Source organism: Grus americana, chromosome 22 (assembly GCF_028858705.1).
Source record: "Grus americana isolate bGruAme1 chromosome 22, bGruAme1.mat, whole genome shotgun sequence".
NCBI classification, from domain to species: domain Eukaryota; kingdom Metazoa; phylum Chordata; class Aves; order Gruiformes; family Gruidae; genus Grus; species Grus americana.
Window position 1 is genome coordinate 8,780,449 of NC_072873.1, and position 26,780 is coordinate 8,807,228.

The window sequence follows — 26,780 nt, forward strand, 5'->3', positions numbered from 1 at the left end:
TGTTTCTGAACTGTTTCCTTGCCCTGCCTCGATGAGGCGGCAGAGGGCAGCACGCAAGCAGGATCCAGGCAGCGAGGCTTCTGGTGAAAGAAAAGGAATGAATGGAGACAGATGGAATCCAGTTTTCCTGCTGTCAGAGATGGTGGAGACGGCGACACACGCCGCCATGCTCAGAGACAGCTGGTAACAGCTGTGATGGTGGATGGAAAAGCAGGGCCTCATCTGCCATGGCCCCTGTGCTCAAAGGCCTGCGGGCTGCTGTGAGACAGAGACCCCAGGCATCGTTGTGTGCAGGCCTGGGGCACTGCTCCTCTGCCACCACATACGGGGACCTGGCTGTGCTTGCACAAGCCAGGCACACGTCTCCCTGCTCAGGGGTGATGAAAAGCCCTTGCAGCCTGGCTGAAGGCCTGGGGTGGGAGCAGGGCTACAAGCATAGCTCTACCTGGCCCCTGGCACTGTGCTTCACCTCAGGGTTGGCTCCAAGCATCATGATCCAGCTCAGGCTTTGCACTGGGCAACATGGCCTACCTCAGGGCTGGCCCCAGGCCCCATCAGCCACCTCATGGCTGGCCCCAGGCCCCGTCAGCCGCCTCAGGGCTGGCCCTAGGCCCCGTCAGCCGCCTCAGGGCTGAGCCCCGGCCCCATCACCCGCCTCAGGGCTGAGCCCCGGTCCCATCACCCGCCTCAGGGCTGAGCCCCGGTCCCAGGCTAGCTGGGCCGGGGCCCTCCCCACCGCCCGAGGGTGCTGGGCCGCTCCATCGCCCCCCCAACCCCAATCCCACCCGGGCCCCTCAGAGTCTGCGCACGCGCCCCCTCAGCAACCAACGTGACCCGCGGCGCACGCCAGGGGGCGGTGGCGATCCCGTGTTCCTATTGGTTCGTAACGCCATCACTCAAAAGGCTGAGGCAACTCTATTGGCTCGGGCCGGGAGTGCGGGAAGGCTGAAGTGGGGGATCGCGCCCGCCCCTGTCCTCCGGGTCGCGTTCTCACCGCCTGACTCTGCGCATGCGCACAGCGGCACCCGGGGACGCCGGGCGCCCCGTGCTACAGCAGCTCGCGCCCTCGTTGGATGTCAGGGTGCGCGCGCAGGTGGGGAGTCCGCGCATGCGTGGTGCGCTCTCCGTTCCGAACCGCAGCGGGGCTCGGGGGACACACGCACACACACACGACCCGCCGCAGCGGAGGCGGCTTAACGGTACAGCCGGCGGTGCCTGCTGCCCTCCGGTGCTCCGGCAGCCGCCTGGTCAGCGGGCTGGCTCTCGCTTGCAGCTTCGCCCGGCCCCTAGCAGCTAACCGCTCCAGTGCCGCCGCGAGGACGTCCCCGGGCCGCGCACGTGACCTGCCGTGCCGCGCATGCGCAGAGAGACCCGGTGCGGCGGGGGCGGGGCGGGCGCGCTGCCGCGGCGCGGGCGGCGCTGAGGGAAGGCGGCCGGAGGCGCGGGGCCGAGCCGGGCCGGGCCGGGCTGAGCTGAGCTGAGCGAGGCGGCTGGCGGCGGCGCAAAATGGCGGACAGGTTCTCCCGCTTCAACGAGGACAGGGACTTCCAGGTAACGGCCGCACCGCGGGGGCGGGCGGGCTGTAACTCTACCCCGGGTGGCCGCGGCCCCCTCAGGCCGGGGAGGGCCGCCCCCTCCCTCCTCACCCCGCCGGGGCTTTGTGCGCGGGCCCGGCGCTCCGCGGCGGCCGGTAACGACACAAAGACGCGAGCGCGGGGGGCCGGGGCGGGCTGTCAAGGTGACCCGCGGGAGGGGGCCGGCCCGGGGAGGGGGACAGCGGCCGGCCGTGGCGTAAGGGCGGCGGGGCTGAGCGTCCCCCGCGGAGGGGCTGGCGGGGGCTCCCTTCCCCGCTGAGGTAACCCTCACCCGCGGGAGCGTGGGGCTTAGTGTGTGTTTGGTTTTGTGGTTTTTTTTTTGTTTTGTTTTGTTTTTGTTTTTTTTTTTCCGGTCGTTTTTACGGTCTGTTAGGCCGGAGGCGGGGCGGGAGCGGCAGCCCGGAGGGATGCGGGTCGGGCCGCCGCCTCACCGCGGGGCTCCCCGGCTGGGGGCTGCCCCCACCCCGGCCAAGGCATCCCCGTCTCTCCGGCTGCCCCCAGATGTGCCCACACCCCCTTTGTGCAAAACGCCTTTTCCTCCTCTTCTTCCCCCCGAGAAAGCGTTAGTATTTCGACGTAATTAACGCCACTGTTGCTGTTTTAAAGGGGATTTAAATAAGTAATGGAAAAATTAACGTTGACTCGTTAAGCTTAAACAATGACATTTTGTTTTCTGACTTCAGCCCGCGAGAGTCTCGATGTTAGAAAGAAAAACAAAAGGAGTGAGAATAAATGCAGCTGGAGAGCAGCTATTGATGAGCTTTTATGTGTCGTCCTTGTTTCAGGAGCCCGAAGTTGGAATAGTGCTTTTCACCCAAACTCATGCTTTTCAGCTAAAGATCTGGGAGGGTTTTTTATAGTTGCGGAGCTTGCGTAATTCTACTTCGTGTAGCGTTAAGGTGCAGTCTTGAAAGCAGTCAGGGTGTCCAGTCGTAATTAATTTGTGTTTTTCCTTCTGGATGTTTTAGGGGATGCACGCTTCATAAGTTGTTATTAAACTGTGTTAGAAACGCCCGAGAAAATATATATCAGTGTGGTTGACTGCACTGTTTGCATTACCTTATCTGTGGACTGTAGGCATGGCTTCCTAACGCACCCTTAAACAGGGGGACTGATTTGCATCATTCATTTCATTACGTGAAGAAATGAGTCTTAATTAATATTGAAATGGTCTGATTTAGTTTTTGAAGTTCCTGTTTCAGGAAGTGGAGTGAGCCAGATCTTGGGTTTGAAAATACATTTCTTGTAATAGTTTGCTTTGGGAGGAGAGAGATGGGGAACCTAAAACAAGTCGGGTACTGCAGGATATACCCAAGAAACGTTTAAGCTCTGCAGTCGTGTATTACACAACTTGTTCACATGTGCTTTTTGCTCAGTGTCCTTGTTCTTGTCCCTTTGTGGGGCAACCTCTACGTAAAAAAATAATTGTAGCAGCAAAACCTGTTACTGTGTCATTGCTCTGGTCATGCACAGAGAATTTGTAGTGATGTCAGAGAGGAAACAGGGCTCCATTACCCGATGCCGAAATCTTAAAAGCTGCCGAGAAGGCTCGGAAACAATCACCCAGTTACAATCCTGTTTTTTCTTGACTTTAAGAAAGGGTGCTGTTTTTAATTGGAACTTTATCCGTGCCAAATTTTTTGTTGTCTTTTTCCATAGACTAGAGTAAAAAATATAAAGGTAGGGCTTGTTTTTATAGTAGGGTAACTCCTCTCTTCTTCCTCAAAATTTGCCAGTGAGAAAACGTTTTATTTTGTGCGTTAAAGCTTCCTTCGAGGGAAAAGTGGAATCGGTCCTCTGGGAAGAACAATTTGGAGTTGGTTAAGGCTTGCAGAGGACTGAACATGAAAACGGTGAGCTATGAAAAAGCTAATTAGAGGGAGACTGGGCCCAAGTATCTTGGCCAAGGTCACACTGAATTGGTGGGAGCTCAAGTGCCTGTGCACATACCCCTGACAGTTGGTCAGTCTGATGGAGGAAGGCTTTTTGAACCTTATTTTTCCTTCTTCTTCATCAAAATCGCTTTCAAAGAAGATTTTTGACTTTTTTCCCTCTATATTTAGACAAAGGTCGCTTGAGATACAACACCGATGTGGGATAAAGGAAGTGGCTCGCTCTGCAGGTCGGCTGTGAAAGCTGCACTATGACTGTTGCTAAGCATAGGTAAAAATATGCCTGCCTTTAGCATGCAGCTTTTGAGCATCTCTCTAAAATACTGGTCTCAAAGCTACAGCAAAAATAAGATGCGCTGTTAGTGCGAAGTCACAAATTCATATGTAGACTCTCTTCGTAGGAGTGTTTCTGTCTGTGTTAAGAATGCCATTTCCGTGCAATTTCTAGCAGTTTTAATTCTAAGCTTCAGCAGGTGAAATTTCTGTCATTTGACCAAGTATGAGTAGAAATGTGACCCCCCGTTGCTGCTAGTCTGTTGAGACCCAAGTAGGCACGATGAAAGGGAGACGGTGCTCTAAAATTACACGGCTTGAAGCGGGGATGGATGCAGCATGGTGAGGGGGAGGAAGGCTGCAGAGATCCCTTGAATTTCATTCTTGGGTGATCTACTTGTGATCTTCTTGATGAAGTAAAAGGATGTGTTACCATCTCAAGAGAGGAAGAGAAACAAAAGGTCAGGAGTAAAGCGTACGGGTCAAAGGAACCTTTTAGCTGTTTAGTAGAAAGGCAAATGCCTTGGGATTAGTGATGTGGCTAATGGAAGATAGTTACTGGATTAAAAAAACCCCGCATTTTATATGTGTCTGTATTGTTATCGGCCTTCCTTCTGGAAAGAAACTGGAAAGATTCTGGGTTTGGGAGGATTAGTTGGGCAAGAGTATGAGGTGAGCATTGATGTGGGCAGGGGAGAGGTGAGGTTAGCAACGTGGTATTAGCAGAGGTGATATTCAGGTTTCTGAGCTTCTGGTATGCTGGAGCGAAGTGGATTAAAGGTGAGGGAGCTGCTGAGAGCTATCCTTTCCTCCCCTGTGCCTGACTAAAGGAAGCTCGGTGCAGTTGGGGAAGGCAGGGATGGAAATGTACAGCACTGGAGGGAAACAGGTTCAGGAAAGAAAGGACCTAAACCAGCTGAGAAGAAGGAGGTATGAATGGTCTGAAGTGCATAAAAAGGTGATGGGGGGAGAAAAATTGTTGAGCCGAGGGATCAACCGAGGATTGGAGAAATAAGAGGGAGTGGGTAACTGAAGCCAGAGCAATGCGATGGGTATAAAGAAAGCTGCAGAGGGAATGGAGGAGTAACTCTGTGGAAAAGAGTAGCGAGTATAAAGATAAGAAGGTCAGACATCCTTAAGGGTAAAGATCATGGTATGGAGGGGGAGGAGAAAGATTATGTACTCTGAAATTATTCAGTCCTCTCTGTGATAGGGTGGAAAGAACCTTAAAGCTAAGGATGGTTTGAAAGTTGAAATGGCATCGAAGATACTGCTGCAGTGAGGTGATTAAGCAGCTTTTGGCTTTTTGATTGTTTTGGGTTTTGTTTTTAATAGGATTGTCTGCCTTTTGCTGTGTAGCTTTAGAAGCTCTGCTCCTTTTGCTGTGTGCTCCCAAACCTTAGAAAAACTCAAGGGAAAGCCCCTGTTTTTGACTGTATATTGCAGGTGCTGAATCTGAGGGCAGCTCCCGTGAAAGGCATTTAGCTTTCCTCTGTCCAGTAATAGTTGATCTTTCCCTGACCAGGGCAGCACAGCAGTTTGTTCGGGAGACTTTAGGCAGTGAAATGAATTACCGAAGGAAGAAGGATATTACTGATCTTCCTTCTCTTTCCTCTTTCTAGGCTTTGAAATGGTAAGTTCAATCTGCTCGATGGCTTACCCAAGTAAATCCCAACCTTCTTCCCTTTTCCATTACAGGAGGGGTTATTTTTGAGTGGGCCACTGACAAGCTTAGTCCTTTGGTTAAAAGATCGTCCTACTTATCTGTCGCAGGGATGTCTGTCACTTGTCTGCCTGTGCCGTCTCCTTGATTGACTGGCTTCCCCACGGCAGAGACAAACTTGTGAACCATTGTAACTTCAAGTAATTATGAACGAAAGCTGTCGACTACGCTAACAGTATTTTAGAAGCATTACTGAAACCTGTGTGAATACATGAGACTGCTGCAATAAGTAAATATATTTTTAGTGTGATTTTTGTAATTGCAATAATTTTATTCTTTAGATTAACTATACTGAACTCAAAGAATGAATACCGTGGATGTCTCCATATTGCTGAGATCCAGTGGAGCTCCCAGTTACTTGCGGATGTTGAGAAAATGTTTTCTTGCTCTATCTATCTTTCTCCTTTTCATTGTTGAAGCAGAAATATTACCAGCCATATGTGTATATGTGTACAATAATTTCCTCTTCCTACGTACATTGCACTTACTTGCATCATTAGCCAGACAGAACACAAACTGTTCTGTCTCTTGTTTTTTTAGTTTGTTGTATCGAATAACACTTCTATCAAGCAGAAATGCCTGGTTTTCTAAACTGGGTTGAAATGTGGCCAGTCTGAACCTTGGTTCTCGTATTCTTGCTTATGCCAAGAAGATGGGCTGAGGTTTTTTTCCCCCGCAAAGGATTTGAAGAGCTAACTGAGCATGTTGCTGTTATGGCTGGTCCATGCTTCTAGTCCTGCCACTTCCAGCAAGTTGAGCTGAATGCTGATGGCATGGGGATTTTATGCTTTTTAATTGGCAGAATGTTAGGGATAAGTTTTGTTCCCAAGCAGCTTAGACAGTCCGGCTTACCGGACATCTGGGCCGACAGCGTGGAGTTTTAAAATCTGTCCTTTTAATGAGTGCCTGTTGTCAGTGGCTTCAACTTCAATTCATTTCTTAGGGGCTGCCTAAGGCAAACGTATTTGATTTTTATATCCTTCAGCAGGCTGTGACTACTCGTGGGTTATGTGGCGAAGTACGTTGATGGCTTTTCTCTGTGCTGCAAGGAAATAAATAGGGTCATTTTCTTTTACTAACTTTTACTAATTGGGAGAAGAAAAAGTTAATGTGGGGGAACGAGGGAAAGACTAGGATTGGAGCCTCTGCAAAATATCCTGAGCTTCCAACCGATGCAAGATCCTGGTGCATGAATTTGTCTTTCACAAATGTAGTTGAGAGCAGTCCAGGGGTTAGCCCTTTTCATGACATGTTTTCTAATTGAAGAATTAATCTTAGATTTTCTAAAATCTATGAGTATTGTTTAGAGATCCTCATTTATCAATAGATTAGGGTTAAATTTCTGGTATGGGCACAGCACAGGAAGGACACTGCTCTTACCTCCTTGGCAATCCGTGCTGACCTCTCAGTTGAGCAAAAGTAGGAACATCAGAACTGTGACTGATTTTTGCTTGCTTGTGTAAGCAAGGAAGGGAGGATAAAACTAGGAGAAAATGCATTTAAAAGTAGATCGAAGAGCATTGGTTCCATTTTTAGAATATCACAGGAGAATCTGAACTTCAGTGTGAATTTTTGGAACTCATGGTTAAATTAATTTTATATAGACCTTCTTTCCTGTCTTGGTTGTACCTTTCCCTACTCTGTTTTGTCACTTCTCGCGTGCAGTGATGTTCTCTATTGCTGTGGTTAACCGGATAAGAAAGGAAACACTTGATTCTACGGTCCCACAAACCGTGTCTAAGCTATTTCAGCTTCTTCTGAGTCACCCCCTCCAAAACAAACCCAAACCCTCCTAACTAGTCTCCTAACACCCACTACATGGGGATGTAGAGCTTTAGGAGTTAATCCGATCAAAAAGCACTGTTGCGGTACTTGGCCAACATTTCCTCAGTTCATATATGCTTTTTTTTTCTATCATACAGTTTTAAACCCATAGTAATTATTGGTACTTTCCACCTTCAAGCAGCTCTATAAGCAATTACTTAATTTGAGATTTTAGCTGTTCACGGTTTTAAAGCCAGAAGTTGATATTAGGATATCTGCTTTAAATATCCAGGTATCACCCTTCAGTTTCCATCATTTGACCCAATTTTGAGTCCAGGAGTTAGTGTTTGGCTTGCAGTATCTCTTTCTCTTGAGGACAGCTGGTGATGGTGAACATTTTCCTTTGTAGATTGTTCTGGTAGTTTGGCCACTGAAAGATGTGTATTCTTTTATTTTCCTTCTAGATTTTTCTATTTTCAGCTTTTAGCTGTTGTTTCTTGTTATGTCCTTCTCTACTATGCCAAAGCACACATTAGTACGCTGCCTTTCTTATGTGAGGGCATATATAACATTTCTGTCTTAGTCCTAACCTCTTTCGAGAGCCATACTGGTCTGATCTCTGAATTCTGTTATTGTAGGGCATTTTGCCATTCCATTTGCATTGTTATGGCTTTCTGCGTCTTAAAATTTTCCACGTTTGTGACTAGAAGACTTGCATAGAGAGGAGTCTATTCTAGACTCCATCTGTAAATATACAGAGATAAACATCTTCTTTACTACTTTATTATTTGCTGTTCCTCATTTTTATCCTTTTTGCTACCGTATTGCATGAAGAGGTTTTAACTTGGATTTCTCCTGCCTGCTCGGGTGCAGCCCTGTGCTGCAGGTGTGTTTGTACAGAGCTCTGAAACAGGCTTTATGTTAGACTGCTGTTGCACAGGTCAGATTGCTCTGTACAAACACGTTGTCCACATTGTTGCTTGCTGTTTGTTGGGCTTCATGATCTGCAAACCAAGTCGGCAGTTGCTCTATTTCCCTTCTGTTGATAAAAATGTTGAATGGTACCGAGTCTCGTGGGATGAGTTATGAGTTTGAATCCAGTTAATCTGCTCCTGAGTGAGGTTTTCCGTGATGTTTTGCTTTAAAAACAATCCTTTATCAAGACAAACACTGTATTAAGAAAAAAAGAAAGAAAAAAGACCGTACTACGAAAGCTTGGAAGCTTGCGGTGATAAATAAGTAATACCCTAGATATTAAATGATTAGCACCCTATCCTGTCAGGGTATTTTCTGTGTGTATCTTGTTTGAAAGTCCTTGTTAGTCATGAAGATGCAGGTGCTGGAAGCTGCAGCATCTTTCTGCATCAAGATATGTTAAAAAATGGCGAGGAGAAAATTGGGTGAGTGAGATCAGTGCTAATACTCTTCGGTACGGTTGCTGGAAGCGTTGAAGAACTGAACAGCATCCCTCGTGTGTTGGAACAGATTTATAGCTGGCCTTGGTAGCGGCAGAAGGAATCTGAAAGACATTAAATTGTTCTTGTTTGGTGCCAAAGTATGCAAAGCATAGCGAAGCAGGGACCTGCCTCTGGCTTCCACTCCTTTTTGTACAAGCTGTTTATCTCTCAACTGTAGAACATGTTTTTAATTGGACAGCTCTAACTAGGTATTTATATGCACATTTTCCTGGTTTCAAGCTCTTGACCTATGAGTAGTCTCGAATGTGTTCTAGTGTGTGGTTTTTTTCAGCGTTTTTGGACTTAACAGTTAGAATTTTGCCATCAAAATTAACTTCTAGTTTGGTAAACAAAAGGTGCCATCAACTTCTCAACATGTAATTACAAGGTGCTTCTTTCAAAACTTGCCAATTTAAATTCATATCCAAATCTTAAGTGATTGCTTTTGTTGTATTGACTTGAGAGGATTTTCATTTTAAGTACTCTCAAAATAATTGATGTGTGCGTTTGCCTACAATGAGGTTTTGCTGCAGCTTTTACAAGATGTTGACTGTAAATATTAAGCTATTTCAGAGGGTGTGAAGATGCCAGCGTCCGTACTGTCCTGCCTGTATTGCTTATTTACAGGAAAGGGACTGGGAAAGCGATTTATAACGTGCGGAAGGCTATGAGAACGCTGGCTGTTGTTTGTGAATGCTTTATTTCTGTGTTGCTAGGAAAGGATAACTGCATTTTTTTGTGTCTTCACAGTCTCTACAGGGAACAACAGGAAAAAGGATGATTTTGTTCTGGGAAGCATTAACAAAGGCTTTCCAGGTACCAGTACAGCTTTTTATAGTTTTGAGAAACCACGTGGCCTTTAAAATTATCCAAGAAAGCTTCCAGTGCGAGCAGGGTGGGATGGAGTCATCTTCTAGGTGCGTGTTGGTCTTAAAAATGTATTTTCTTCTGGGTGCATAATGAATATTCAAGAAACACTCCTAAGCAATGCTTTCCTGGAGTTGTTTTTGAATTCTCTGGATGGATTTCTCAACATCAACATGGTTGTCTGCATCAATTACGTTTTGGAGTCGTCAGGTCCTGCTTAGCTTGAAAGGGCAGCATAAATTACTGTCTGAAATTGGGAGTCAGTGTACATAGGATCTTGTATGGATCTTGCAGAGAAATTATAAACCCGTTACGTTTTGATTGTGTGTAATAAACACCTGATTAGGTATGGTAAGCTGGAGCTGGTTTTAACATCTTCCCTTTCCCATCTGCGTTGGCTAAAATTTACTGGTGTGGTTAGCAGATGACGTAGTTGATAGAGCCTCACAAATAAAATAAAAGATAGTACTAGCAGACCTTGTCACTTAAAGCTTTCATATTTGATCCTTGCCTGGAGTTGTTTTCTCTTCTCAGGTCTCTGCCCCGTGTGTAACCCTATAGCTGCACCGGGTGGTATGTAACACCTTCAGGCGGTGTGAGGAGGGGTGGGCCAGTCCAGCTCAGCGCTCTGCAAGACTGGCAGGTCTGGTAACAGCTGACCAAGCCAGAAAGATTTTTAAAAAGAGGACTAGATGCATAATGCAACACAAAATGAGGTGAATGTTGATTGTGGCTTGTTGAAATTCCAAGTCTTTGGGTTAGGCAAGAGTCTGGTGCTCTGTCGGGTCCTTGCAGAGGAATTGCTGTGTCTGTCTTGCTTGGCTGCTGCGCTGGTGCTGGACTAGCAAAGTTCGTGCAGGTGTCCTGGATCTGGAAGGCTTGCAAGAATTGTGCTAGGAACTGTTCAGCTGTCTCTGGGAAAAGCCAATAGACGTTAAGGTGCCTTGTCCTCCTAAAGGTCTTGTAGCGGCTCAAGCTCCTCCTGTAAAAAATAAAATTTTAAATTTAATAGGAATGCTTCTGGAATCAGAGTCTTTTTTTCTTCATCCGTGAAGGTGCCATGTGCATGCAGGCAGCGAGGATTTTGGAGAGGTGACATTTGCTCACTTGTGTTTAGATGCTGCCTGAGCTTCCTGCGCTCAACCGTTGAGACCTTGCATCTGTGCTGACCCGTCCTGGGACGGCTGCAGGAAATGTCAGCTGTACTTTCCAGCTGTGGGAGCAGAGACCAGAGGGCACTGCAAAATATTCTGTGATTTGTAGCTAATGCAGTCTGCCATGGCTTTATTTACACTAGAAAATGGCCTTTTTTGTGGGTACTCATTTCTCTTTTTAGATATTCTCAGTGTCTCAGCTGCTGTTTTACAGCCTAATGCCTTCAGAGCTTTCAGGAATGGGGAGTGGGCTTGGTTAAGTGTTTTGAAGTGGCACTTTTGTGGGTAACAGCCTTGAATTTTATGGCTTAATATTTCGGGGAGTTTAAGGTTTATTGATTGAACTGACAGATAAATAGAATATGCACAAGTGGTGCTGATTTGCATTAGTATTTTAAAAATCCATTTTCTAAAGTAAATGCAATAGAAACGTGGGGTTTTTTGAGTCTTTTCCTGATACTCCACCAGTGTAAAACTAATTTTTGAATACCTAAAGAGCACACTGTGCTTTTTTCAAGTGCAGTTAAGCAATCATGATCACGCCGTGCTCTTTTTCAGTGCATTTAAGAAATAACGACGGTGAGTAGAGTCAGGCTTTTCCGCAAAATTACTTTCTTTAGATTCTTATCTGCATGGTGATGGGAACAAGTGTTTCTGTGCACCTTCCTAAGCTGGTCCTGAAATTATGGACATAAATAGATTGTTTCTGCTTTGACATCTCAGCAACTACATTCTGCACGTTCCCTCCCCAGTCATCACTGGGTTTAGCGCTCTTAGGCATAGGCGTGTGGTTTTATGCTGGAGTCTTTTCTTATTTTACTCGGATCACACCGTTGAAGGCATCATCCCTGTGACTTGTGGAGCAGGCAGCGTTTTCCCCAGGTATTGTCATTCTAGGCTCTTCGTATCTGACTTCTGTTGTTTTTTGTAACTTACATCATCTTCTTTAATAGTAATGTTCGTGTAACTGAGCTCTCTTGTTGAGCAGTAACTGAAAGGACAGCTGAATGAAGGCGTTCTGAAAGAAAACCATGGCTTTCACGTCTCCATTATACTGCTCTTTTGTTGTAGTTTTCTCCCATCTCCGCATGAGAACCGTGTTCCAGGGTTTGGCCTAGCAACTGAAATGTAGACTGCCACATTTACTTTTCTTTTGAAATAATACACGGATAACTTAGGGCTGTTCATGAAAGAAACCACTAATTCCCATCAGGAATGTGCACTATATGGAATGTATTCTGCACACTGACATCTTAATATCCTCTGTGTTTGGACAGATTGTAAAGAGCCATCCAGTAATTAATATCCAGGGAGGTCTAACAGCCTTGAAGCAGTCAAAGTGACTCATCGTTCCTTCCTCGTTGTGTTGATGATGCTGTAGGTGACTTTAGAAAATGCAGTGCTCGGAAGTTGGGTCTGGTTTTGGATACGCCCTTTTGGAAGGGTGAGATGGAAGGAGAAAGCATGTTTTTCTTCTGCCTTGTAGCTGTGAAGATGCTTTTTTTTCCCCTCTAGTAATATCTGTGTGTCCTTAGATGCTTTGTCTTTACCCACCTTCATGAAAAGGTGCTCCATGCAGGAGAGAGAATTAATTCTGTGCTACTAAACTTACTCTGATAGATGGGCTTAAATCAACAAATTTATTTCACTTTGAGTCATTTTTTGGCAACAATTCTTGTGGCTAAAGATTTTTGGGATGGAAGTATGATTAGGTTCTTAATTTTTTTAATTATACTGCTACAATGTTTGGGACCTTGTAAGTAAGAAACAAACAGCACTGCTCTTTCCCCTTAGCTATTTAACTTTAATTGTTTCAGAAAATGCAGTGACTCCACTATGTTTAATCTTGGGCAAAATGGCATTTGTCGGGCCAGAGCTCCGAAGTATTTACAGCCCAAATAAGGGAGAAGAAAGGTCTAAAATCCCTCATGGAGGCAGCTTTTGTTAGTTGATTTTTCAAATGCTCTCTTCATAACTCGGCAGTTAAGTGTGTGAGGGCTCCAGGATGTAAGGTTTGGCGAAGAGCTTTGTGCAAAGATCAAATAGTGGGAAAGTGGAGGAGAGGACATGTGACTGTGAGTAACCCAAATGGGTAGTTAGCCAAAGTTCAGATGATATTACACAAAAAATTACAGGACACAAACATAGTGGCTCCTGGAGATGAATGCAACAAGGAAACTAAATGGTGTGTGTGTCCTGTATAATAAGGGATATTTAGATGTGGAAGGCTTGTCCTTGCTTCTCATCCAAGTAGTAAAATATATTGAATTTCAGTTTGCTTGTAGTGAAGCACCTAGCGTCGGAGCACTTGTGGTAGCACAAAGTGATAGCAATAAATGATGCTTAAGTGGAAGCCTCTCATCTTATTTGCTCTGCTATTTTAGGATGGAGGTAGCATCTGTAAGAAAGTGCTATAAGTGGTGCAGTACATCTTGTTTTACAAAGCAGAAGTGAGGAAGCCTGATACAGGCAGCTTTAAAATGGAGGGGCAGAGAATGAGAGGGAGAAGGGCACTGCATGCAGCCCTGAAATGCTTGTCCACGGGGGTAGGCGGAAACTTTGTCGTTAGCTAACAGGGCCAGGATTTTACTATATCTCTGTAGTAGTCATACAGGGAAGAAGGTTTGGAGGTAGGTTTGGAATAGTGCTGGTTTTAATGCAGCTGTTATTTTCTGGCCTGGTATCCATTTTGTAGGGATCGAATTCTTTTTTTTTTTTTTTTTTTTCACTTAAAGGTTTCCTCTGAAGAGGGAAGCATCCCTCAAGTCTGCAGAAGACACAGATCAAAATAATATTAAAACATGGTCTGTGCTTATGGTTCATGTTTGTCAGAAATGTAGTTTATTCTCAACAGATTCAACATTTGGGGTTTAATTAATTGTTAGATTTAAATGTTAAAGTATTTTGTCTTCCTCTGATTCATTGTCTTGAGATACAGCAAAACAGAAATGTTACATGGATCCATTTGATGTGCCAGGTTAAAGGATTGGAAAAGAAGGAAAACAGATGGAATTCCCCCCAACTTGTTCCTTAGCCAGCTCCAGGGATGAGGAAGCAAAGGGACAGGCTGTGCTGCCTCCAGCCCTGCAGAGTCCCGGCTCCGAAAGGCCTGTGATGGCCACGATGGCAGACAACATCACCTTAACAAGCTGTTTGTCGTGGTCCTAGAAGCGAGAACCATTTTTCTCCTTGCTCCTTAGGCTGAACATGCTCATAAATTTGACCTCAATATGACTGTTGGATAATCTTCCTGCTTTCTTCCAGGGTGAGCTGCTTTTGAGTGCAAGGAAAATGCTGCCTTTATAATTTAAGTATTGATAAAGAAAGAACAGTCTCTGAGTCTTAATTGCAGCTCGGTTTGGTCACTTTGTTATTCTGATGCCTTAAATTACCAAGCCAACAGTTAACTTCCTGATACAGCGAGCAGTTTGTCAGCATCCCACCAGGGCTTGTTCCGCTGTGCTGGGGTGGCATTTGCATACCCAGGAGTTCAAGGTGATGGGAAGCACCCTGCCTGTTTTGAAAACTCTAGTATTAGTATTGCTGATATTTGTAAAAACAAGCAACTTATCCCCACTCCCATTACCAGTAACAAAAACCCCAATGTAGATATCAAGTAGATAATAAAACGCAAAGTGTATAAATATAAAAAACAAACTCCAAAATACATAAAGCGCATAACAGTGGGATCACTAGAACTTAGAGCAAATGATTTTATTTGCTTTCTGACTTCTTTGCATTTGGCTGTGACGTGGTGAGTGTTCACTCTTTTGCATAGTTTCTGGGAGGAGACGTTTTTAAGCACAGAAAAATCGAGTTGTAAAGCCTCAAATCAGCAAGGCGTGCTTTCAAATGGGAATTGACCCTTGCCTTTGTAAAAACCATTTAAAATGTCTTGGCAGGCAGTGTGCTGAAGGAGATGGTGAGTAGGCAGAAATACTTTGCCAGCTCCAGGTAATTTAGTTGGAATATTCTGAGCTATCTGCAGGCAGCAAATCACATTGTGAATTTAGGGGAGGGGGAAGTATGTTTTTGCTGAGAGTGTTTCAGGTGTTTGTTAATTAAATGCTGTATGGGTTTAATTTTTATATATGAAGTTTTAGTAATGTCTTTTTGCTAGCATTCAGCAGTGCAAATTCATTAACAGCGTGTGCGCTCTTGACTGCTTTTGTTCTCTTGGGCACTACTTTTTGGGCAGCTGGGCCATGTCCTTTGTGCTATTGAGGCAGGTTTTATGTTGTCTTGTCCCTACTGGGGTCCCTGACTTCACAGCACACACGTGTAACAGTCTGTGCATCTACACTGTGCCCTCTCCAAGAATTACTAGCTTTTTTAAGCAGCTCAGTGACTGCATGTGCATGGTAAGTTTGCCTTCAGCTTGTTCCTTGAAGGCTGTCCAAAAAAAATGGATGGGAGTGGATTGCTGCCTGCAGATTAAGCCCCAGATTTGCTCTGGAGAGGCCGTGGGAAACACGACTACTGGGAGCAGAGCATGGCCTGGGTGAATTATCGTTGTGGACGGCAGATGATGTATAGGCTGGCAGTTGGGGCACCAGCATCAAAGCAAGTTCTCTTGGCAACACGTTTTTGTCAAGATGGTCTCTTGCAGATTTGCATACGAACATTCGTTCCAGAGGATTTTTGGAGGCTGGTGTCTGGCTTGTAAAATTCCAACAGGCAGTCCGTTGCGACTATTTGCTCTTTCGCATGCTGGCTTTCATTAAAATTCTTGCAGAAGGAGAAGGTGGTGTTGGTAGAAAGGACGAGAGTGACAACATGTTTCTCTTGGCAGTGGTGCTAGGTGTTCCTGCTCAAAGTAATTGCGGAGCTGGGATGCAAATAAAAGCTGCCAGGTGTTTGGTGTTTGCTGAGCAGCCAGAAGGATTTCAGTGGCACTGTGGGGTATGGGAAAGGAATAGGGGGTGGCAGCCGAGGCCTTAGCACCTCCTGGGGTTTCACAGGGCTGTGACACTGAGGCAGTGCCCAGGGAATGTAGAAAAGCCTGGTGAAACGACCCCCTTCACTGGGTTTTGTGCTAACCTCGGCTGCAGGCAGCTCTCCTGTTTGCTTTTAGGTCTGCAGCTAGAAAAGTCAGATTTTTTTTTTTTTTCCTTTCCAGGTCTGTGCTAGCGATGGCAGATGTTAGTGCTACACCATGGACCTACTAAATGGCCAAAAATGGTTCACCATGTTTGCAATTTCAGGAATTTGAGGTTTCAGAAACCTCTGAAATTACAACAGAGCTACAACAGAGATGGTTTGTTTGGGTTTTTTTTCCCCCTGAAACAGCCATTCGCACTGATGGTGTTCCAGCACCAACGGTTACTCTGGAGGACAGAGGCTGCCATTTGCCTTCCTAGCTCATGAACGCTGTATGCTTCATGTCTTGGCAAAAGCATGGGAAGATTGGATTTTGCCGTAGCGGATGCTTGAGGAGGGTTGCTTGGCTGTAGTCTCTACTCCAGTGGCTGTCGTTTGTGAGTTGTACTGTGCTTACATGGCACCGTTGAGTAGGGGAGAGGTTGCCCTCTTCAGAAAATAAGCAATCTAGAGGCATGTATGATGTATATTTGTGGAGGCTGGGCACAGTACATCATAATAACAATTCTATTTTATTTCCTGTCTACTTTAATTATTATATGTGGCCAGTCTGTAGGACTAAATATGTTTCATGGAGTTACTCAGTGTAAGGAAGTGAGGTGCTTGGATTTATCATTCTTTGTAGCATTTTCTTTGCTGTGTGAGTATCTGCACACTTTGAGTGTACTCCCCTGTGTATCTCTTGGTCCATCTCTCTCTTTCCTCAAACAAGTTCCTCTGTCCTGTCACTTTTTGTGTAGCAATTTCAGGTACTTTGCTTTCAAATGCTTTAAGCTGGTGCTTCTGGAATAAGCAATTCTGCGTGAGAATCCCGATGTTCTTTGTGCCACCATATGTGCTTCTGTGGCCGCGCGGTCAGCTGGCTCGGGGGACTGCTCTGGGGTGAAAGTAACAGCTTTTTTGCGTGTCGGAGGATCACTTCCACTAACAGTTCACTGTGCAGCTGCCTAGATTCAAGGATTCATGGTGCTCCACACCATGAACAAGTGATGTGGGCATGGGGAGAGGTTTCGTCTGGGTTTGTGGGTTTTTGTTGACTTAAGGTGTGTGAAATCACATGTATGCCTCAAGCAATTTGGATTTCCTGCTGCAAGGAAAGCCTTCCTCTTTTAAAAAAAGAGAAAAGACAACAAAAAAAACCCCTTTATGGTGGTGATGGGGTCAATTCCTCCTTATTCTTGTCTTGTATGGTTTTAAGGCCAGCACTGGTGGCCAGCATTTTCATAGACTTTCTAAAGAAAAAAAACCGAAAAACCCAAAGTATTGTCATTGTAAATGTTTGATATCTTGCCAACTTCCATAGTTTATGATAATCATAAAATTGGCTTAGTTTTTAGAATTTTTTTTTGTTCTTACAAGCTCAATTCAGTATGTAGGCTATATTTAATAAGCTCATTTGTTTTGCTAGTAAATCTATGTAAAATATAACACTGTGTACAAACCCGAATCGTGAAACTAGTCTGTTGGAAATGTGCTCTCTGCCATAGAGCTAACAGTTGTCGTCTTTTACAGGGCAATCACTTTGATCAATATGAAGAAGGGCACCTGGAGATAGAGCAAGCATCTCTAGACAAGCCTATAGAATCGGTAAGATACATATTTATCAGCATCATCAACCCACCAAAAATTAGGCCATGATCGGATGGTACTCAATGTGAATGCAGTCAAATTTGATAGGAGTGGGCATCTTTTTGTCAGTATGGGGTTAATTTTTTTTTTTTGTGGTTAATTGCATGCCGAAATTAAGTGGGCCTGGGATATAATCTTTAAGTAGTTCTTCTAAAACTATAGGTGACTTTATAGTTCAACGTGGTATTTCAGAAATTATTTAAAATAATACATTCATTCGTAGATATTTATTTTGTTAAGTTTTTATACTTTTAGTTGAATAATCAGTTTACTTCATATGTGAACCCGATGGAATAGTGTAGTAGAATTTATTTTGATCCTTTTTTAGTTTATATTTTTGGAAAACTACTGGTGTGGTAAAGAAAAGCGTTAGAATGATATCTGGCAGTACGGAAACATGTTTGCATTAAAGTTAGTATAGCAGTCCTTCCCCATGAATCTGAAACTGCGCTGTGAGTTTCTTTGAAGTATTGCTTTACTTTGAATTGAGTGTGGAGAGTACAGCCGTAAGATGGGGAAAAATTAAGTTTTGTTTGGTTTTACCTTTTTAAGCTTTCTGGAGCTTTTAAATTTTTCTCTTTGCAAAGCATCTTCTTCTAGTCTTAGGCACAGTAGCTTGTTCAGCCTAAACTGGACCTAAGTTTGGCACTTAGCTTTAGCTAAGTTTCATTTGCAGTTTCAGTATGAGAGCAAGAAAACTTGCAGTGAACAATCAAGGGCTACTTAGTGGTGTTCTGATTAAGACTAGATTTTTGTTAAGAAAGTACTTCTCCAGTATTTTTTTTCCCTATTAATAATTTAAGTTCTCTGTTAAAGTTTCTTCATGTTAGTCTGCACTTAGAAGAAACTTAGTCTTAGCAAAAGATCAATATATATTTTTCATTCATGTGTAGGTTGGTGTTGTGTGTGTTTGTGTGCGTGTTAGATGTTTACAAAAAATTTACACAACTTGGGGTGTTCGACATTTTTCTTCCGCAGCAGTTGGCCCATATTAGCTAAGCAGCCATGATCTGGTTTGTATTGCACGGTCTGCCTTTTTTAATTTCTTCTCTAGGGTTTCCTTTCCCCCTTCTTATTTCTGTTCTTCTGGTCCAGTGAACACTGCATATAGTACCTACTGTCTTAATGTGCTGGCATGATGCTAGATTTAGGCATGGCAGTAATTGATGACGCATGAGATAATGCTGCAGAGATGGGAATTTGTATTCAATGTTCTCCTGAATACTTCAATCTTACATTGTAATACGGGGATTTTAATTAAAATGCCAAGCTTGTTTCCTTATGTAAATATAATGAGAAATACTTGTTGGTAGCCTACTTTGTGCCACGCTGGAAATCAGCATTTCAAAATAATTCAAATGCTACTTACAGACTAGACTGGTTATCTGACTTCTAAAAGTGTTTTCCCAAACAGAGGGCTAGAAGTGGTCACAGACTACATCTCTTTGGTGTTCTGAAGGGAGCGATGCCTACAGAAGTGTGTAAAACGTGAACAAGTACACTGGACCCAGTGACATGGGCACATAGGCTGACAGGTCAGCTTGGATTGTCTGCGGATGTAACACTTCATTGCAGTTTGATTAATGTTCAACTGCGGCAGAAAAATTAAATTCAATTATGACTTTAATATTTTATTCATATATATATGTCACCATCCAAATATCAGGACCTTATTAATCTTTACAGCTTTTTGGTAGGTTTTAATATGTGCAGTTCAGCCTTACGGTTAAATTTGAAAACAGTTTGATGGAGAGGACAAGAGAACGGCTTACCTCTTTGGGAGGAGAAAGAGTCAAAACCTTCAATTGTTCTGACTTTAAAATCCAGTTTGCTTCACTCTTTTGTCTGTCATAAGAGAAACAAGCATTTGAGGTGGAAGACCCTTACGCTGGGACATTAAACTCTTGGAAGGAGTCACAGAACTGAGTAAATGTATGTTCTGCATTGTTATAGCAGCTGTGCTCTGTGTCTGAGCACACTTGAGCTGGCTTCACCTGCTAGTCCCAGAATTTAAAAGCTGTGACTGTTGCATGGGGTGTTTGGGGTTTTTTTGTCTCATGAACAAGCCTGGTGGCAGAAAGAAACCGGTCACTTTGAAGGTTAATCTTCACATCATCTTCATCAAGTACATTGTTGAGTCTTAGAAGAAAATCTGTAGCTGGGAAGCATAAATAATTTTGTCAAGTTTCCTGTGAACATGATTTTGCTTCCACACTATTAATGACCCGTGTGCTTTTTAAATTGGCAAATTACACACATTAAAAGAAGGAATGGTGTTCTTGTCGCAGGTTAGTGGTGTACCTTTCCTGCAGCATTTTTCACAAGGAAAGAGGTGTCCGGACTGCTTTTTCTGCCGCCTTGTATTTTGTGCTGTTTGCTCACCTAGAAGTGGGTAACATCCTTGAACTGCAATTGAGAGGGAAGGAGTAAGGACAAGCATATAATTTGCAAATACCGCACATCTAAATATTTGCAGTATTAACATTTATTCACAAATTGTTTTATAATCCTTAACCAGTTCTCTGTTAGCAATTCATCTGACCTTTAAAAAGGAATCTGCTCAGAGTAATGAGTAAGAGCCTATGCTTCACATTATGGAAATAGTTTGGATGACAAATGTCTCTGTGCGAGGAAGGGTGTTTGTAACGATACCAGATCAAAGCACTTTCCAGTTAAAAGTTTTTAAAGTTTGGTTACTCTTCAGACTGAAGAGACCATTAAGTATATTCTCTTAAATGTGCTCCTTGCATCTTCTCACCTCTTAGTAATATGAAAATGCTTTAAAGACTAAAGGTAGCTTGCATTTGGAAATCCCAAGGGGCAGAGGGTTTCACTTGAAGCACATGTTTGACAATCACCGCTGAAGTGAGATCCATCTCTGCAGCATTATCTGTTGAGAGGTGCTGACTGTACTGCTACAGCATGCAACTCAAAGGTGGCTGGAAAAATAGGTTTGGGAGTCTACAGATCATTACAATGTTGAAATGTGTCCTCAATTAGCCTACTAGTATTTTTTTTATTCCTGTGGAAATCCTGCTTTGTACAGCTTGTTTAGGCCAAAGATGTCTGGACTGAAACATGCGACTATAACCAAAGTACATTTATGGAAAATAGAGCTGACATGAGCTAGTGGATGTACGTAGCCTAAATGAGAAGCCAGCTATTTTCCATTACTAAATTGAAGAAAATATTTCATATCAATGGGCTCTTCATAGCTGCAAATACTGATATTTTTTTTTCCCCCCACAAGTAACATTTTTTTTTTTTGTTGTTCTGGTTTGAAAGATGCTGCAACTACACTGGCTGTTCACGTCAGTGGAACCACTGGTGTCTGGTGTCCTTGAAAAATCAGAGCACTTAACCCTTTTTTAAATTCAAGAAGCTGCATGCATTTGTTTTAAAATATTTTAAGTGCACTGAGTTCAGATACTCAAATGGAAAGTCACGAAGTATTGCAGCTTTAATAGAATCCAGATTTTCTTCACGCTAATTCCTTATTTCTACTTGTTTACCGAATCTTGTTGCCGTGAATTTATGGTTTTCTTTGTCCCAGCAGTAGAGATCAAGTAGGAGATAGCAATATACCCTTAGAGCCTACACAAGCCAGCAGCTCTTCTCCATGCAGGCAGTATGCAGAGTGTAAGGGAGTCGAACCAAGCTGTCGCCCTTGCAGGTTGGAGGCGAGACTGCGTATCCCCACTTATTCTAGAGCTTGTTAGTTTGTCCTTGTCATAACTAACAAATGTCCTCCCCCCGCCCCCCCAGTTCTGCTCAGTTACACAAGGAGTTTCCTTGAACTACATGAGGTTTCAGGCTTCAGTTGGTAGTCGTTTGACGATCACGGGCTATTGTAGATGACTGTACGAGCTGAAGCTGGGTTTTGTCGCACTGTATATCTGTACAGATCTGTGGACTCCACTAGTTCCAAAGTGTAATTTGATGAGGCTGCTGATTTGACATTTAGCAGTAGCCATATGTGGACAGTGCTATAAATAATGTGCTTCTTGAAGCTGAATGGTGTAGCATTACTATTTGGCTTTTCTCTCTAGTCTTCATTGTGTCATCTGTAGTGAGCTATAGGTTTTGTTTTGGGAATCTTTTCAACCTCTTGTTTGCATGGGTTCACCCAGTAGCATCCGATCCTTGCTTATAGATTCCTCAATACACAGTCAGCACAGCTTACAATCCACTCAAGAGACGTATGGTTCCTGCCGATGCCGAGAGATGAATGATGTGAACATGATATGTGGGGTGGCATGGGGACCTTAGGGAAAACCTGTATTAGGCAAAACTAGTGTTTTGGTTTACCTGTAATGCAGCTCAATCCACCAACTGCGGATTATATCCCACATACAGCATCATCAAAACCTTTCAGTTCTTGTACACATCTTTTCATTGTATGCATTTTTTTTTTTCTATTGGCCAGGACCTTTGCCAGAAATTTGTGCTGGGAATATCCTGATCAGGAACCACTGATACCCATGGAAAGCAATCGAGGGCACAGGGAATTGGGGAGGCCAAGTTCAGCTGCTGGAGAAGGTCACTTTGGATGAGATTTTCCAAAGTAGCTTAGCTGACTCTCGTGACAGTTTGAAGTCAAGACCTTTACATTTCCTACATGCTTTTGCAAAAGTTACACTTCATCTGTAATGCAAAATTCCCCATCTGTAAATAGAAATGATTGCTACTGAACAGCTCCACAGTGGTGAGACTAATGCCAGGAGGTGTAAATTGTTCTATCAAGAGCCTGCCGAGCTACTCTGTCCTACACTGAGCATCCCGCAGTCTGGTGTCCAGCGCTGTCTCTGTCACTGTCTTCCCAGACAGATAGCACTGCTCTTGAGTGGTGTGACAGTAATTGAGAGCTCGCTTGCTCACTCAAACACCTATTGGGAGACTTATTGTGGCTGTAACACAAGGAGCTCCAAACGGACAGTGTAAGTGAGGAGACTCGTGCCAGCTCTCTGCTGAGAAATGGGGGGATTTCCTCGTTGGGCTGTTGGCGTGTTTGTGGATCGCTGCAACTCTTCCGATAATTTAGTCAAAGGGAATGACAGTTCTTGACATTGACAGGAAGTTTGGTGTTTAAAAAAAACCAAAAGGAGATCTTTTCTATGTGAAACGCTTTTACAGAACTTTCACTTAAAAATGGAATTGTTTTAAAAAAAAGCTACCAGCTGTTGCAACATTTGCTGCCCCATGTCAAATTTTGGTTTTAATATCCCCAGCTCCTCCCCGGGCTGCCAGGCTTTGTAGAATGGCTCTCATGTGGGAGTCTTGCAAGCCTGGCCTTCCATAATTTAATTTTTGGGGTAGTGTTTACGCTAAAGAGCAGTCCTGCCAGTCTGCCTCTGTTGAGAGGTCTGCGATAGTGATTTGAAATGGAGGAGGAAGGTGGAATGTGGCTAGAAATGAGCAGACTGATGACTAGGTCCCAGCCCAGATGTTAGTATTAAACTCTTAGGGTTGTTTTTCTCCCTTTTCAGTGAAACAGAAGATGCTCCATTTCGATTCAGGAATATTTAAAATTAGGAAGTAGTTTCACTGCTTAAGCAAATAAATGGAAGTGATCGAGGGGGGAAAACCACCCCCTTCCTGGGAACCGAGACAGGAGAGAATATTCAGGCGTAATTCCAATTTATGTCAAACAACTTGCAACCATCCTCTTGAGTGGCTTTGTAAAAGTGGTGCTAATGTGTATAACCCTTCTAAATTTTTCTTTTTTCCCTTTAACATTTGTTTACCCCTTCACTGTGTCAGTCACAACACACCGCTCTTGAATCTCCCAGCTGGTCTTGACTTGTTGAATTTATTTTATGCTTTCACTCTTCTTTAATAAATACATTACTTGCAAGCAGTGAATTGAAAACAAAGCAAAAGAAAAACTACCATTAGTGATTGGACAGTTTCTTACTTTGTGTTACATTTAACTGTTCTTTTGACAGCCCAGTTTTTAAAGCCAGGTTCGTATGGAAATGCTTTCACTCCACTTGCACTGCTTTTGGAAATAGCATACTGCTTCATCTGTCTGTTTATTTTAGTGCATTCATAACACAACACAGTCAGCACAATGTCTCATCTCCACTTAGCAAAAGATTGCAAAGTACTCCTTGTCCTTTTTTTGAAAATGCAGCCATTTTTGTCAGCACCGGCTTTTAAAATCGGACTCAATAATCCTTTGTCAGATCCAGTTGCAATGCTAATGGTAGAACAATTAATGCCTTATCCACAAAACCTTTGAACTTCGGGCCCCCCTTTGCATGAAGGACTGTGCAGTTGTTGTGGCCGTTACAGAAACGGTCTGCAGCAGATTTGTTGGCAGGTAAGTTTCCCTACGCTTCGGAAGCGATAGTCTTCTCCATGGTGTTTGTGGTTGGAATCCATATTTGTTCATTTTTCCTTTTTTTTTTTTTTTTTTTTTGCATATACTGATTTAAGCTTTTGTAACCAGACATTTCCTTACTTCTCCCCCCCTTTTTTTTTTTTTTTTTTTTCTTAATGTAGCCCTAATTATGTCCTGGGGGAGAGCCAGTAGTGTGGGAAAGGCGTGTGCTGTTGCCTTGAAAAATACAGCGAGATGAAATGTCTTGCTTTACTGGTATATCAGAAAAAAAAAAAGAAATTATACTTGATAGAATCTTTTTGAGGAAGAATGTATCCATGCAGCCAATATCTTTGGGAAGATTGTGTCTTTCAAGCAGATTCACCAAAGTTCTGCAAACCGTGTGGTCATTTTCTTCAGTGTGGAGTGAGTGAAAAAAACCCCCACTGCTATTCTGATTTCAGTCGACAACTTGGTAATTAATTAAAGAAACCTGCAGCATATATATCTATTTTCTTTTTAAGATTCCATGTACCACTCAATGTTACGGATTCACGGCCTGTTATAATTCAGGATATTTCTGTGATATCTTGAGTTGTGGTTTGCCTTAGGACAATTAATAATCAACAAATACATACGTGATTTTTATTTTTTTATGATGAGAAGGTGAACGTGGCCCTAACTCAGAGTCCTTCTTTGAGGAGCTGACAGTTGGTCACTGCTAGTGAACTGATCAGTAAGGGATAAACTGTCAGCTTTAGATGGTTACAAGGGTGCCGTTAGCACTCTTGTTCTTTGTTTGGGGGAAGAAATCTTGCATAAAACCATAATGAACTCCGCACAGAGCCCTGCTCGCCCCTGTTTTCAAACGCTGACACTTAATTGCTGCGTCAGTACTTTTCCACTTATTCCAAAATAGCTTTTTTTTAGGAAGATGAGACATTATGCTTATTGTTTCCCCTACATGCACTAATGGTTCCTTGCTGTTAACTTATTGCTAGGCCTGTTTCATTCTAACATCTTAGTATTTTTGTTAGTTTACATGTGAAATGCATCACCCAGTCTGTGCTTGAGCTCATTTTATTTAATTGATTTTATTTTTTTTGTTTTACTAACCTCACTGTTTTTTCAGTTTAATATTGGCTGCATGCTAGTTTATATATATATATATACATATATAAAAAAACCCAATCAAGTCTAGCCTGGATTTTGCTATGATTGTGTTTTGGTTTCTAGTGGTGGGGCAGTCTTGCACTTACAACTTACTCAGTATTATAAAAGCCTGACACACAAACAAAATGACTAAACACATTGTAGATTTTCTTTACAAAAAAATCTTAAGTGGTGCTGTCTAGGTGATGGATATGATTGTATAAATAGCTTGATTTTATGCTTTTTACTGTCAATTTTTATTGGTACACTTTATTTTCTCCCACATTGCTTTTTTTTATTTATTTGTTTATTTTAAACGTGATGCACAAAAGTTGCCCAGCACACCATCAGAAAGTGACCATCCCCGATACCTTGTCCCCCTGGAAAAATTCTAGTCAACGATTTTTGACATTTGTCTTTCCCTTTTATTGGGCATATATTGCCTTTTCAGTAGCATTTTTTTGCATGCATATATATGTAGAAAATTTCTTGCTCATCACATGTTTAAATGTCAGCGGGAAGGGAAGAATATATTATTGGAATATTTTTGGTTTGTTTTCTCTGTTCTGTCTGTCAGGATAATATTGGACACCGCTTGCTCCAGAAACATGGGTGGAAGCTGGGCCAGGGATTGGGAAAGTCACTGCAGGGTAAGTCCAGTAGTTTGTGTCTGAACCGTTCAACACCAGCTTCAGTCTTTAACAAAATTGTTTCTGCTTTTTGTTCCTAGATTAGATTTTCTTTCCATTATTAATATATCCAAACAAATGCACTGTTGAGTTTCATATTTAGCAATTTGCAAGTGGAAGCTGCTGCCTCACTTACTGGTACAGGTTAGACATGATGTGTGTGTGTCGTGTACGTGTAAGAATCACCGTGTTTGGCCTTTTTGGAGGGAGGTCAATTAACTGCCTACTTACTAACAGGTAGTTGTGCAGCTTCTAAACCTATAATGATATTCTGCTGGCTGGATGCTTTGATATTAAAATAATTAAAAATACAAGCTAGTTACGATGATCTGTGTGCATGATTCACGGTGGCGTCAGAAGCCATTAGAAGGCGAGTAAAAGGGCCCACTGAAGACTGAAAGTGGTGGCAGAGGTTCTCATGGATGGGAGAGGCTCACTCCTAGTTTCTCCAGAGGGCTTTCACAGCTTTGACTTATTTCTATTACCCAGCAGTCTATTTGTCAGAGATTTAGCAAACCTCCTTGACACGCCGTAGTGCTAGTTGAACCAACACACCTACTCCTGGTTCTGTTGAGCCTAAATTCTTCCCGTGACACTAAACTCCATCATGATTTAAATTGAGCCAGTGCTGCCCAGTTCACGTGGGTGGCTTTAGCCACTTCCCTGGCCAGTCATTCCTGTTCTGCCTACCAGTTGCTCCTTATCAACTGCCTGTGTATCCGGTGTCTGCCTGCGATGCTGGGAGTGAGGTGCTCAGTATTTACAGCAGGCACGAGACCGTGTCCCCAGGCAGTTTCTGTAGCAACCTCTTAAAAGTATTTGAAACTCAAGCATGCCCTGAGTTCCTCCGAGTAACTTACTCGTGTTCCCATACCCTTAGTCTGAAGACCTGGGAGCTCGTAATTGGACTTCCATGGCCCTACAGTGAGCCCGTTAGAGAGATAAGTATTTCTGTGCTGTGGACTGTCGAGAGGTAACGAGTCCTCTGAACTCTGGGAATGCATATTAATTTTCTGGACTAAGGCACTCTAACTTCTCAGACAGGGCTGCATTGGTGGTTAATGCTTCTTGCTTCCTCTAACATGGTCTCATTTGAAATCCTCTGGTTAATGCATGGCACTCTTACAGTCCTCTTGTGTCCCATGCTGGTGCCAAAGCTCAGG

General features: G+C 43.3%; 1 protein-coding gene across 5 annotated transcripts in view; it reads left to right on the forward strand.

Moving 5' to 3' along the window:
- Window positions 1–1,144: 1,144 nt before the first annotated feature.
- GPATCH8 (G-patch domain containing 8) overlaps window positions 1,145–26,780 on the forward strand; it is a 57,593-nt gene continuing 31,957 nt past the window's right edge. For 2 of the 5 annotated variants that reach the window (XM_054801424.1, XM_054801423.1), the window contains exons 1-4: window positions 1,488–1,551; window positions 17,338–17,412; window positions 23,400–23,417; window positions 25,506–25,578. Coding sequence is in view for 1 of the 5 variants with exons in the window: in XM_054801422.1 (XP_054657397.1) it covers window positions 1,507–1,551; window positions 17,338–17,412; window positions 25,506–25,578 (193 nt within the window). In the remaining 4 variants the exon portion in view is untranslated. Of the gene's footprint in view, window positions 1,552–17,337; window positions 17,413–23,399; window positions 23,418–25,505; window positions 25,579–26,780 lie in introns of those variants that run through there. The other 3 variants (XM_054801422.1, XM_054801426.1, XM_054801425.1) reach the window with 3 other exon arrangements.